The sequence below is a fragment of the Onychomys torridus genome, chromosome 23 (assembly GCF_903995425.1).
Source record: "Onychomys torridus chromosome 23, mOncTor1.1, whole genome shotgun sequence".
NCBI classification, from domain to species: Eukaryota; Metazoa; Chordata; class Mammalia; order Rodentia; family Cricetidae; genus Onychomys; species Onychomys torridus.
This window is the reverse complement of record NC_050465.1, coordinates 43,540,698-43,553,910: the sequence shown is the minus strand read 5'-3', so window position 1 is coordinate 43,553,910 and position 13,213 is coordinate 43,540,698. Positions and strand designations below refer to the sequence as shown.

Sequence of the window (13,213 nt, the reverse complement as noted above, 5' to 3'; positions counted from 1 at the left end):
AGGCCATGGAGGGGTGCTGCTTACCGGCTTGCTCCTCATGGCTTGCTCAGTCTGCTTTCTTATTATAGAACCCAGGACCACCAGCCCATGGATGGCACCACCCACAGTGGGCTGGGCCCTCCCCCATCAATCACTAATTAACAAAATGCCCTCCAGGCTTTCATACAGATGGGTTTTAAGGAAGCATTTTCTTAATTGAGGCTCACTCCTCAGATGACTTTAGTATGTGTCAGGTTAGCATAAAACTGTGTACAACTTTAGGAAATGTTGCCTTCATTTACTACACTAAGTTACTAGTGGAACAGCTGAGAGTAGGCTTATAGAATCTGTAATTTGATGATAGTTTTGTATCATTTTGGTACACAAATAATAAAAGTATAAATAATAATAGTTTTACAGTATATTTATCATAGGCCATTTTTACTTAACTGAGAATTATCGAGGCTTTGGATATTGGATATTAACTGGTGTAGTATTCCTCTTTAGTCCTTAGTGTTGGTGTCCGTTCTTTTGACGTTCATAGTCGGCCCTCCCCCTTTTTTCCTTTGGTTATTTTGGGACAGGGTCTCTTTATGTAGACCAGGCTGTCCTAGAACTCCCTATGTAGACCAGGCTAGCTTTCAATTTACAGAGATCTGCCTGCCTCTGCCTCCAGTGTGCTGGTCTTAAAGGTGTGCACCACCACACCTGGCTCACGTTCAGAGTTTGATCAAGTTTTTTTTTACTGTTTTTTTTTTCTCCCTCTTACATTATTTTTTTCACATTGTGATTCCTTCCCTTTTCCTTTTAGCCTGAATATATTTTTTTAAAGAAGAATTAAATATACTTGAAAACCCAGTGGAATTTTAAGTGTTTTTTAAACTTTATGAGAAACTCAAAATCGTTTTTAATTTATGAAAAAAAGGATTAATTTGTTATTGTATTTATGGTATGTGACAGAATAAATTGCAGTTGATATGGTACCTCTTGCACTTCTATGACGTAGATCCTGAATTCTATAACTGAAGAAGTCCTCAATCATATGGGCACTTTCCAGAGTGTCCTGGATCAGCGAGACTGGATAATAAACAAATTTAAAGAAGGTAACATAAAGGAAACCATCTGTAGCATTTAGGGCGAAGTGACACACTGCGTCTCTGTATTCATGGAAATTTAGACTAAAAGAATGTTATTTCAACATGGATACTCTAGTCGATGGCGCTCTTTTCTGTTGTACTGATTTGTTCTCAGAATCTCACCTGGCTGACAGGAGTTACTCCTACTATCTTAACTCTGCGTGGCCTTTTATCTTAGAACAGTTTACCTTTGTATTGTCAGTGTGAAGTGCCTATAACAGATTTGTACATCTTTGTCTGACATTTTTATGTTTTTGTTTGTATGTTTATGGGAGCAGGAATGAACTTTGTGTATATGGAGGCAGGGGTTGGCATTCAGTGTCTTCGCTAAGACTCTGTGTGTGTGTGATTGTGTGTGTGTGTGTGTGTGTGTGTGTGTGTGTGTGTGTGTGTGTGTGCATTCAATCTCTGACTATAACGCAAAGCTAAGGATTTGGCTAGGCTGGTTGGCCAGCAAGCCCCGAGGGCCCCCTATCTCAGCCTCTGCTTTTCAGCCCCAGGGGGGACAAGTGCAGGCTCCTGCATCCATCCAGGGTGTGTGTCTACTCTTCCTCTCTTTTAATGGGTGCTGAGGGTTGAAGTCAGGTCTTTATGCTTATCCAGCAAGCTCGTCCACCGACAGCCATCTTCCCGGCTCCGGATAGTGTTCAGTTATCGTATAAAACATGTCTGTACCTGTGCCTGGGTTTGTTATGTGTAGAGTGCTTGCTGGAGCCTGCCTTTGAATAGCCTTTAATACCTAGACATCATGGAATAAGGACTTGACAGTCCTCCCTGAAAATAATAACTGAGTTCCCTTCCCTTCCAGACTCTTCTTTAGAACTCTTCCTCCTTATCCACAATTTGGATAGCCAGATGTTGAGAGGAGACACTAGCCAGCAAGTCCTTGGACAGCTGTCGTCTTTGGAGAACGTGTATCTTTTAGCGTCTATTGATCACCTCAATGCTCCTCTCAGTAAGTTCCTCTTCTCCCTTGATAGACTAGCTTACGAAAGCTTCTTACTGGTTTTCAGTTTGTTTTCAGCTTCTTAAAAGGAGGTCTCAATTTATTGGAACTAAATCTCTCCACTAAAGTGTGTTTACATCTGAAGTTACATGAGGGAAAATAGACCTATATTGTAGTTCCATCCTGCTCTTTGTGGTGTTACAAAGTTGTTGTTTTGTTTGTTGTCTGTTTCTTTCTTTTTTTTTTTTTTTATTAAATTTATTATTTTGTGTTCATTGATGTTTTGCCTGCATGTATGTCTGTGTGAGGGTGTCAGATCCCCTGGAACTGGAGTTACAGACAGATGTGAGGTGCCATGAGGGTGCTGGGAATTGAACCCAGGTCCTCTGGAAGAGCAGCCAGTGCTCTTATGTACTGAGCCATCATTCTAGCTCCCTATTTTATTTTTGAGACAGGTTTTCTCTGTGTTACAGCACTTGGAAGGCAGAGACAGGCAGATCTCTGTAAGTTTGAAGCCAGCCTGGGCTACAGAGCGAGATCCAGGACAGGTACCAAAACTACACAGAGAAACCCTGTCTCAAAAAACAAAACAACAAAACAAAAAATTGTTTATTTATGTGTATTTTGCCCATATGCTGGAGAGGCCCAGGAGCATCAGATCTGCTGGAACTGAAATTATAGGTGATTGTGAACTGTCATGTAGGTTCTGGGAATTGAACCCGGGTCCTCTGCAGGAGCAGTGAGCATTCTTAACTGCCGAGCCATTTCTTTAGCCTCCTTATTAAGTTTTACTTTATTTTATTTATTTATTCTGGAGGCAGAGTCTAACTATGTAGCACTGACTGTCCTGGAACTCTCTATGTAGACCAGGCTGACATTGAACTCACAGAGATAACCTGCCTGCCTCTGCTTCCAAGTGCTGGGATTAAAGATGTGTGCTACTACACCTGACTGCCTAATTTTAAAAGAATTTTTGATGGTACCCAGGTATTTTCATGTGTATCTAATGTACTAATAAAGATTCAGTGTTGGACAAGTCAGGAAGCTCATACCTGCCACCTTAGCACTTTGGAGGCCGAGGCGAGAGGCTTAGGAGTTGAGATAAGCCTGGGCTCCATCATGAGACCTTGTCTCAAAACAAAACAAAAAAGATTAAGATTTTGATTGACAGCAGAAGCAGGTTGTGAGTTACAGATTTATATAAAAAGTGACAAAAATGAAATACTTTATGATTTTTTGGTTTTTCAAGACAGGGTTTCTCTGTGTAGCTTTGCGCCTCTCCTGGAATTTACTCTGTAGAACTCACTCTGTAGCCCAGGCTGGCCTTGAACTCACAGAGATCCACCTGCCTCTGCCTCCCAAGTGCTGGGATTAAAAGTGTGTGCTACCACCGCCTGGCATGATATTTTTTAAAATGCAGTACTAAGTAAGGTATAAACCCAGAACCTTGTATACTTTTTTTGGCGGGATGGGGGTTTGAGGCAGGGTTTCTCTCTGTAGCTTTGGAGCCTGTTCTGGATATCACTCTGTAGCCCAGGCTGGCCTCGAACTCACGGAAATCCGCCTGCCTCTGTCTCCCGAGTGCTGGGATTAAAGGCGTGCGCCACCACCGCCCTGCGACCGTGTACACTTTACCCAAGCTCTCTACCGGAGCTGCGTTCCCAGCTCTTGCCGCTTCTCCTTTAAACGCTCCTTCAGTGCAGTGAAGTCTCATGGACAGAGGATAGGATGGTAGTTTGTAATTCTCTGCTCTGCTCATCTCCTGTAGTGTGGGATCATGCGAAGCAGAGTCTGTATAACTGGCTTTGGTATGAAACTACGACATATAATCCTTACTCTGAAGAGACGTCCTATGAGAACTCCCTTCTGGTTAAACAGTCTGGATCTCTGCCACTTAGTTCTCTGATTCATGTCTTACGAAGCCTTACCCCCAATGCAAGGTAAGAATGAAAACTACAAATACAGTTATATAAAGACATATATCCATATATACACATAAAGATGTATATCCATATATACACATTTTATATATCCACATTGAGGGCTAGCTATGTAGCTCAGTGGTCAAGCACTTGCCTAGCATGCTAAATCCCCTGAATTCAGCTCCCAGCACTACTACACAGATAAATAACCTGCACGTTCAAGGGCCAGGAGTGGAGGTCAGGGGAGCATGTGTCTCACGTGTACAAAACCACCCTCAGTTCAATCCCGGCTCTTCAAAAATCAAACACTTTGTACACCTAAGGATGTTACTACTAAGCTTGTCAGTGATTCTGCTGTTTGGTAAATACTGGAATCCAAAGCAACCTGGGGGAGAAAAGAATTTATTCGGCTTACACTTCCAGGTCACAGTTCACCATTGAAGGAAGTCAGGGAAAGAAGGCAAGGCAGAACCGTGGAGGGATGCTGCTGGCTGACTCGCTCTCACGCTCATACTTAGGCATCTTACAGCCTAAGGCTGGTGCCGCCCACAGTAGTCTTGACCCTCCTACATCAATTATCTACAAGCACAGGTGCCCCCCCAGACAGGCCTGTGTGCCGATGGGGTGTGGTGAGCTCCTCAATTAGGAGCCCCTTCTCAGCAACTCTAGGCTGTGTCGAGTTGATAATTAACAGTGGACAGAAACAAAACTACCCACTTACTGTAAAGGGTTAAGAAGGGTAATAAAAATGGTGACCGGGACTGGATTATACAATAGGCAAAGTATTCAGTAGTAGCCTATGAAACTGACCATAAAGCTAAAATAGTTTTTAACAAGTTGTTAGGGGCTGAGAAGATGTCTCAGAGTTTAAGTAAAGCATTCTTGGACTTCAGTTCCGAGGATCCATACGGTGACTCACAGCTATGTGTAACCTCAATTCCAGAGGAACCCAACAAGCACATACATGATGCACATACATGCATGCAGGCAACGTTTTTGTTTCTGCACACAAATGTGTAAGTTGTAATACAGAGAAAACTCAGGGCACCAGTATTTTCTTTTGTGAATGTGAGGTGGGTGCTAGAGGTCTTTGGTTTGGTTTTTGGTTTGTTTTGTTGCTTCTGAGATAAGGTCTCACTGTGTAGTGTTCCCTGGAACAAAGCCAGAGATTTACTTGCTTATGCTTGCTGAGTCCTGAGACTAAAGGCCTGTGCCACCACACCCAGCACAGGACAGAGGTCTGGAACTGCCCAAGCAACCCTGCCTTAGTCTTCTGAGCACTGAGACTATGGAGGTGTCAGCAAACCTCCTCAGGGTTTAGTATAGAAAGTGTGTGTGTGTGTGTGTGTGTGTGTTCCTGTGCACACGCTCCTAGATAAGAAAAGCCTTTCTTCCTACGAGGCTATGGTTTTCTTGGAGAAGGAACAAAAGGCATTTGCTACTATAGAGCGGGTCTCTGTTTACTTTTTCTTTGTTTTGTTTTTGTAGGGGGATTTTCAGGCTACTTATAAAGTTCCAGCTGGATAACCAGGACAGCCCGTCCTACATCGGTATCTGATGATTTGTGATATTTAATGTGACTCTCTGTCCCCCTGTATTCCCTGTTCTAGCCCCTTGGCAGCCCTGCATTTCTCACAGCAGAGAAGTGACTGCTCTGTGGTGGGTGTGTCTGTCCAAACCTGTAGGGAATTTCCAGCATCTTTGCAAATACACTGCTCATTGGATTGCTAATGGGAATTGGGAGACGGGCCCACTTACTTTTAAAATTCCATGCACTACTGGAACTATGGATGTGTATCTGGTGTACACACACACACACACACACACACACACACACACACACACACTCTTCTGCCTGGCATGGTGGTCCATACCTTTCATCTCAGCCCTTAAGAAACAGTGGCTCTCTGAGTTCCAGGCCAGCCTGATTGATATATGAGTTCCAGGCTGGCCATAGCAAGACACCATCTTTTCTTTTTTTTTTTTTAGGCAAACAGAATATTGAATGACTTAATCTTTTCATCTCTCCAGGACTTTCTTTTCAGGACTTTTACCAGCAGTGTCGGGAGGCATTCCTTGTTAACAGTGACCTCACACTCCGAGCCCAGCTGACTGAATTTCGGGATCACAAACTGATAAGAACAAAGAAGGTAGGCTTGCTGGTGCAGCACTGGCGTAGGGGCAGTGCCTGTCACTCACTGAGCACAAAGGCGGGGAAACGGCCAGAAGGGAAGAAAAAAACTAGAAAGGACGTCACAGAAACCAAGGGACAAGAGAATGAATGGTACCCTGCAGTGTCGGGTGCTTCTGAGAGGCCAAGAAGACACGGACTGAAAATGTCTGGGGCTCTGGGATAGGGACTGTGTGACAGTGAGCACCTGCTGGGAGGGCAGAGGGACACTCCATGGACAGCTCTGGAAAGGCAAAGTTCAGGGCAGGGCTTCAAGAGGAGTGGGCCAGGACATGTCTGATTATTTTTATGTGTGTGCACCGTGTGTGCGTGCCTGGTGCCTGTAGAAACTAGAAGAGGGTATTGGAGCCCCTGGAACTAGACTTACAGATGGTTGTGAGCTGCCATGTGGATGCTGGGAATCCAGCCGGATCTTGCTGCTGAGCCATCTTTCCAACCCCAAAAGGGATTTGTTATTGTTGTTGTTTGTTTTGTTTTGTTTTTTGTTTTTTGAGACAGGGTTTCTCTGTGTAGCTTTGCACCTGTCCTGGATCTCTCTCTGTAGCCCAGGCTGTCCTCGAACTCACAGAGATCCGCCTGCCTCTGCCTCCCGAGTGCTGGGATTACAGGCATGCGCCACCACCACCACCTCACCCCACCCCCTGTCAGCCCAAAAGGTATTTTTAGGTGAGAGCTACTTGAATGCATTCAAAATCAAGTGAAGGCTGGTGTGGTGGGGCACACCTTTGATCCCACCCAGCACTAGAGAGGAAGAGGCAGGTGGTTCTCTGTGAGTTCCAGGCCAGCCTGGTCTACAGAGCAAGTTCCAGGACAGCCAGGGTTACATAGAGAAACCCTATCTCAAAAAAAAAAAAGATATAATAATAATAATAATAATAATAATAATAATAATAATAATAATAATGTAAATGGCCAGGGTTTTTTGCTTGTTTGTTTGTTTGAATCTGCAATAGAAAAGTCCAGATAGCTCCCTTACCGAGGATTAACAAACGGAGTATTCTTTTCTCTTGTAGGGAACTGATGGTGTGGAATATTTATTAATTCCTGTTGACAGCGGAACATTGGCTGACTTCTTGGAGAAGGAAGAGGAAGAGGCTTAGACTGTCTCCTTTTAGGTGGAAAAGACATCATACCCCAGCTGCTGCTCCTCTAGCAAGAACGCTGGTTTAAATCCAACATTAGATCTCTCTGCATACAAGATTTACTATTGAAAGGATACCATCAATTTGAACTTCGATTAGCCTGGCTGTGTACTGTCTCTAATACTATGCAGTGGTCATAGAGTTGGGAGGGAAATGTGCCTTTAATTTATTACTTCTCTGGAGACTTATTGCTGGATGAACAGTATGCTCAGGGATTATTTGGAAGGAGATGTTTTAGGATTATTTTATATGGAATGCTATCCCTAATTTTTAAGGGCAGTTTAACTGAATTAATACAAGTGCACTTGTTTCAGATCAGTACAAAGATGGGGTCACACAGAACTCATGAGGAAGGAGGTGGCTCATCTGCTTTTTCTGAAATGATGAAAACATTTCAGAAGTCTCTCCCTGTGGACTTAGGCTGCACACACTTGGGACAGTTGGTCCTCAACTGAGACAGTGGGAGAAATGTAAGGAATAGATAGGGCATGTGCCTAAACCTCGGAAGCACATTTAAAATAGTGTCTATACCATGACCTTGATTTTTATGATACAAATGAGAAGCCAGACTAAGAAATAAAATCCTGATTTACATGTTAGTAATTGTTTTCAGGACAATAGAAAATAAAAATATTTCATTATTCTTGTACATTGACGTTTATTTTCTTAAGTAGCACGCAGGTATAGCTGGCCCAGCCCATTCCTGCCACCGTTCAGGAGTCAGAAGCAGGCAGACTGCTTCTCTCCTTCAGAAGAACAGTAGCAAGACATGAGCGCACATTTGTAATCCAACACAGAAAGACTGAGGCAGAGGAAACATGAGTTCTAGCCCAGTCTGAGCTGCAGCAACACCCTGTTTCAACATTCAATAAACACACAGTGATACACAAGAAACTGGCTGGTTTGCACTTTGCTCCTTGTGTGTGGTATGTGTGTGTGCGCATGTGTGCAGAAGCCAGGGTAAGATGTTAAGTGTTTTCTGCCGCGTTCTGCCTTATTGCCTTGAGAGAACGTCTCCCTGAACCAGAAGCTCCTTTTTAGGCCGGATGGGCTGCCAACAAGCTGTCAGTCAGTTTGTCTTCCCACTAGTGCTGGCGTTAGGGCACCATAGCCATGCCTAGCTTTGTGCATGGGTACAGAGCTAACACTTACCCACTGAGCCATCTCCCCAGTCCCAGGGACCTTGTGTTCTTGTTTAAGATGTTTAGTTTATTATAACTACCACACCATAAACAAAACATATAACAGACACATCTTTGTATTTGCCTTTATAGTTTTCTTTTTGTTGTTTTGGTTTTTTCTGTTGTTTTTCAGAACAAAGGTTCTCCATGTAACAGCCCTGGCTGTAACTCACTTTGTAGACAAGGCTGACCTTGAACTCGTAAAGATCTACCTACCGGGACTGGAGAGATGGCTCAGTGGTTAAGAGCACTGGCTGTTCTTCCAGAGGTCCTGAGTTCAATTCCCAGCAGCCACATGTGGCTCACAACCATCCGTAATAAGATCTTGTGCCCTCTTCTGGCCTGCAAGCATGCATGTTGGCAGAACATAAATAAACATCTACCTGCCTCTACCTGTCCAGTGCTGGGATTAACGGCATGCACCACTACCGCCTGGGTTACAGTTTTTTAAATAGATGTTACTGGTAATAAAAGACCAGGGTGTATAGTCATTTTACAGTGCTACTTGTTTTGAAGTGTTTGAAAACGACTTTGAGTGCATCTCACAGATCTTTAACGGGTACCATGGCATATGGCATATTACTACACACTCCTCCCTTCTCTGAGCAACATTGTTCCTCTAGTTACAGTGACTTGAAGCTCTAACTCCCGGCTAATTTGCTACTGGGCTGGAGGTGTAATTCACCAGGCAAGCTCTTTTGTTTGCGTTTTAATTTTTAGGTTAGTGTGCAAAAGTAATGGGTTCCCTTAGGGCATTTCACACACACGAGTGTGTGTGTGTGTGTGTGTGTGTGTGTGTGTGTGTGTGTGTGTGTATTTCATTGTACTTGGTTCTCATGCCTTCCCATCCCCAATAGCCACGCCTCCCTCTCTCCCTTCTGCTTTATCTCATGTATCCTCATTACCCTCCTTTTCCTTAAAAATCTCTTTATCTTGTCTCTTCCCTTCTGGTTCTATGTCCTGCATGCACCCACACACAAACATACGTATCCTAGGTTCTTCATAAGAGAAGACATGCAGAATGTGTCTTTCTGAGTCTGGCTGGAAGAATACCTGCAGGAAATGCTGTATAGTAACCACTGGTCGTATTTTGAGTGTTTAATACCATTAATTAATGGTAAATCCCAAGTGACTTTGGAGTTCAGTGGTGGAACACCTGGCCTTCCACTCACAATGTTGGAATGCAGTTCTAGAAGAGTTGTACAGCTGGGCGGTGGTGGCAATGCACACCTTTAATCCCAGCACTCGGGAGGCAGAGGCAGGAGGATCTCAGTGAGTTTGAGGCCAGCCTGGGCTACAGAGCTAGCCAAGTTTCGGGACAACTAGGGCTGTCTCAGAATACCAAGAGTTGTACAGGGGATTCTGAGCGCTCGTGAGAAAACTCCAAGGAAACAGGACCAGGATCCTGTGGTCTCAGTGTCTTCAAAACCACAAAATGGTTCCTGGAATGCCCGTTCACGCCCCTCCCAGGTGTAGTGGATAGGAGTGAGTTCACTTTAGATTATTCACTATAGCTGGCTGTGCTTATTTGTTCATATGCCTCTAGGGACAAACATGGTTTTGCCATGTGCCATTTATCCTTGGGATTGTATACTTTATTCAGGTGACTTCTTTTTGTTTTGAGCTGAGGATCGAACCCAGGGCCTTGGGCTTGCTAGGCAAGTGCTCTACCACTGAGCTAAATTCCCAGCCCCTCAGGTGACTTCTTAACCCTCAGACTATGAACTGTCTGATGCTCTGAATAAAGTTGGCTATCGCAGGAGACTACTCTGCCTCCTTTTTAGGCCCTGCTCCCCCAGGTTCACACTACCAACTTCAGCAGTAAACAGACAAGGTGCTTAGTTTGATCCTTACACCACCAAAAACCAACAAAATTATAGGAACAAGCAGAAATGTAGACAGTCATCACCAATGGGTTTTTTAAAAAAATCCTGATAACAATGTCTTTCTGATGCCTAACCTAAAAGTATATAGACGGGGGGGGGGGGGGTGGGGAGGGGGGGGGGGTGGCGGCAGTGCATGCCTTTAATCCCAGCACTCAGGAGGAGAGGCAGGCGGATCTCTGTGACACTGTGTGTGATACTGGACAGGCTCCAAAGCTGCACAGAGGAACCATGTCTCGAAAAACCAAAAAGTACATAGACTGACCTCATCACCTAAAAACTGCTGCTGAGAAAGCAATCTAGGTCCATTTGTGTTGTCTTTCTTGTCTGTGTGAGTGTGGGTGCCTATGGAGATGGGAGTGTTAGATGCCCTAGAGCTGGGGTTACAGGGGTTGTGAGCTACCATGTTAGTGCTGGCAAGTGAATTCCAGTCCACTGCAAGGGCAGCAGTGTGTTAACTGCTGAGCCATCTCTCCGGCTGCTTTTCTTTCTTTTTAGACAGTTCCAGGCAGGCTTACTGGGATTACAGCTGTGCACTACCACACTCAGCTCCACATCTGTTTTTAAATGACAAATATCCCTGGGACTGAAACACCTCATCTACACAGAACTACTTCTCAAGAATGTTAGGTGCATGCCTTTAATCCCAGCATTTGTGGGCATGCACCTCAGCTAAAGGTGACCTCAAGGCCAGCCTCAGATAAATAGTGAGTTGGAGGCTATCCTGGGTTACAGGAGATACTGTCACAAACAAGCAACCAAACAAAAAATGCCTAGTTACATACAGGTTTTAGTCACCTTTCCAAGAGTTTATAATGAATATTCGTCTTTATTGTACTCTTTACACATGGTCTTTACCTTATGAGCTATGACATTTAGTGAGCCAGACTGACGAACTGAAAACGATGTCAATCGAGTAGTTCTGCTGGATGATGGCACCACCAGCTCTTCCCCCACAGTCCTATTGCGATCCAAATGACATCTTGTGTGTTTTAAACCACGTGAAGAGGGTCCCTGTCTGTCTCAGACAGGATAATATTAATCTTATTCTCCAAGTGAACACTCAGCATTTCTTGAAGATCGGAAAGGAAGCCTCGTTCAGTGTTGCTGTGTTCACAAAGAATGACATTTATTCCTTTGGACGCAGCATCCAGAACATCATGGTGGGACATTTCACCTGCCCAGGAGGAAAGAGCAACGTCTTAAATCTTATGCATGGAATGTGTGCATCCTGAATCACCTCAGCAGGGAACCCGTGTCTGTATTCTGAATGAATGAACGCAATGGCGCACAAGGTCCTGCGTTGCTGCCCAGCACAGGAGAAGAAAGTTCAAATCAAACTACATATCACTTTATGGTGCTGCGTCACCTCTATATTCAGGAGCAAGAATACAGAAATGGGACAGAAGACAGAGATGGCACTGGGCGTGCTCTGTGTGTGTGTGTGTGTGTGTGTGTGTGTGTGTGTGTGTGTGTGTGTGTGTAGGAGAGAGAGAAAGAAAGAGATGTGCCCTGATGCATTATTGGGGGTCAGAAATCAACTTTGAGAAGTCAGTTCTCTCCTCCCCTTGTGGCGTCTGGAACTGAAGTCCAGTCATCAGACTTGCAGAGCAAGTTTGTTTAACCCTGAGCCCAAAGCATGAATTTCATTTTATGTTTCGTCTACACTTTATTCTCATGGCCTGAAGACAGTATCTATAGTATTTTGAATGTGCCAGGATTTTTACTATAACCTGTCACGTGAGTCCAGATATGGAATTTTCCTCTTATGCTTGGGTTAAAATAGTTTTGTAGCATTTTGGACATAAATACTTCTCTTTGATGCAGAATGCTGCCAAGAATAACCATGTAGGGCCTATGAGGATGCTGACCTAAAGTCTATCAAATTTTGCAAACAGGAAAATTGTATACTATGTGAATTATCTGTCAATAAAAATCTTATTAAAAAAAAAAAAGAGTAACCGTGTAATCCTAGAACTTGGGAGGCTGAGGAAGAGGATCGAGCATTCCGGCCAGCCTCAGATGAATAGCTGTGGCAATCCTGGGTCATAGGAGACCCCGTCCACAAAGAAGCATTAAACAACAAACGCCTTGTTAGCTATTGTGGCTGGGGGGTGGTGGTGCACGCCTTTAAACTAATCCCAGCACTCTGGAGGCAGAGGCAGGAGGAGCTCTGAGTTCGAGGCCAGCCTGGTCTACAGAGTGAGTTCTAGGACAGCCAGAGCTACACTGGGAAACCCTGTCTTGAACAACCAAAAAGAAAGAAAAAAAAAAGTTACTGTGAAGAGATACAGGGAAAACTCAAATATGTTGTAAATTTTTTAAAAAATCACTTGTGACACTGTGGGGGAGGAGAGATAAATATGAAGAACATGAACGAAACTCTGGAAATAAAGTGTGTGCCTGTGTGTTATGTACAATTTGGTTTATAGAAAGTTAAACTTTAATCAGGGTTTACAGACATAAAGCCATTAAATTTTTTTTTAATGTTTGTTGTTTTGTTTTTTTGAGACAGAGGTGTAGCCCTGGCTGTACTGGAATTCACAGAGATCCTGCTTCTGCCTCCCAAATCGTGGGATTGAAGGCGTGTGCCATCAGATCCCAGCTAAATTTTTTAAATGTAAAAATAAGAAAAGTGTATTCTTACTGGGAAAGTGAGCTAGCTGTTTTCAACTCTACACAATAGTATCAGTTCACTGTTAGGAACAGTTTGTATGTGAGCACCCTTTAAAATACCTTAACATTTTGGAATTGCTTGAATTTATATTATGCGCATATTAGTTTGTAATTCTTTTTTTGTTTTGTTTAGTTTTTTTTGAGACAGGGTTTCTCT

General features: G+C 43.8%; 2 protein-coding genes across 6 annotated transcripts in view; one reads left to right on the top strand and one right to left on the bottom strand.

Annotated features, from left to right (window-relative positions):
- The window catches only part of Orc2 (origin recognition complex subunit 2), a 39,839-nt gene extending 31,874 nt beyond the window's left edge, over positions 1-7,965 (top strand). For all 4 annotated transcript variants that reach the window (XM_036173281.1, XM_036173283.1, XM_036173282.1 and 1 more), the window contains 6 exons: positions 986-1,082; positions 1,924-2,070; positions 3,830-4,001; positions 5,472-5,533; positions 6,015-6,133; positions 7,188-7,965. In XM_036173281.1, the coding sequence (XP_036029174.1) occupies positions 986-1,082; positions 1,924-2,070; positions 3,830-4,001; positions 5,472-5,533; positions 6,015-6,133; positions 7,188-7,274 (684 nt within the window). In that variant the 3' untranslated portion in view covers positions 7,275-7,965. The remainder of the gene's footprint in view (positions 1-985; positions 1,083-1,923; positions 2,071-3,829; positions 4,002-5,471; positions 5,534-6,014; positions 6,134-7,187) is intronic.
- Positions 7,966-11,189: 3,224 nt separating this feature from the next.
- The window catches only part of Nif3l1 (NGG1 interacting factor 3 like 1), a 19,517-nt gene continuing 17,493 nt past the window's right edge, over positions 11,190-13,213 (bottom strand). For both annotated transcript variants that reach the window (XM_036173501.1, XM_036173502.1), the window contains exon 7: positions 11,190-11,557. In XM_036173501.1, coding sequence (XP_036029394.1) covers positions 11,373-11,557 — 185 coding nt within the window. In that variant the 3' untranslated portion in view covers positions 11,190-11,372. The remainder of the gene's footprint in view (positions 11,558-13,213) is intronic.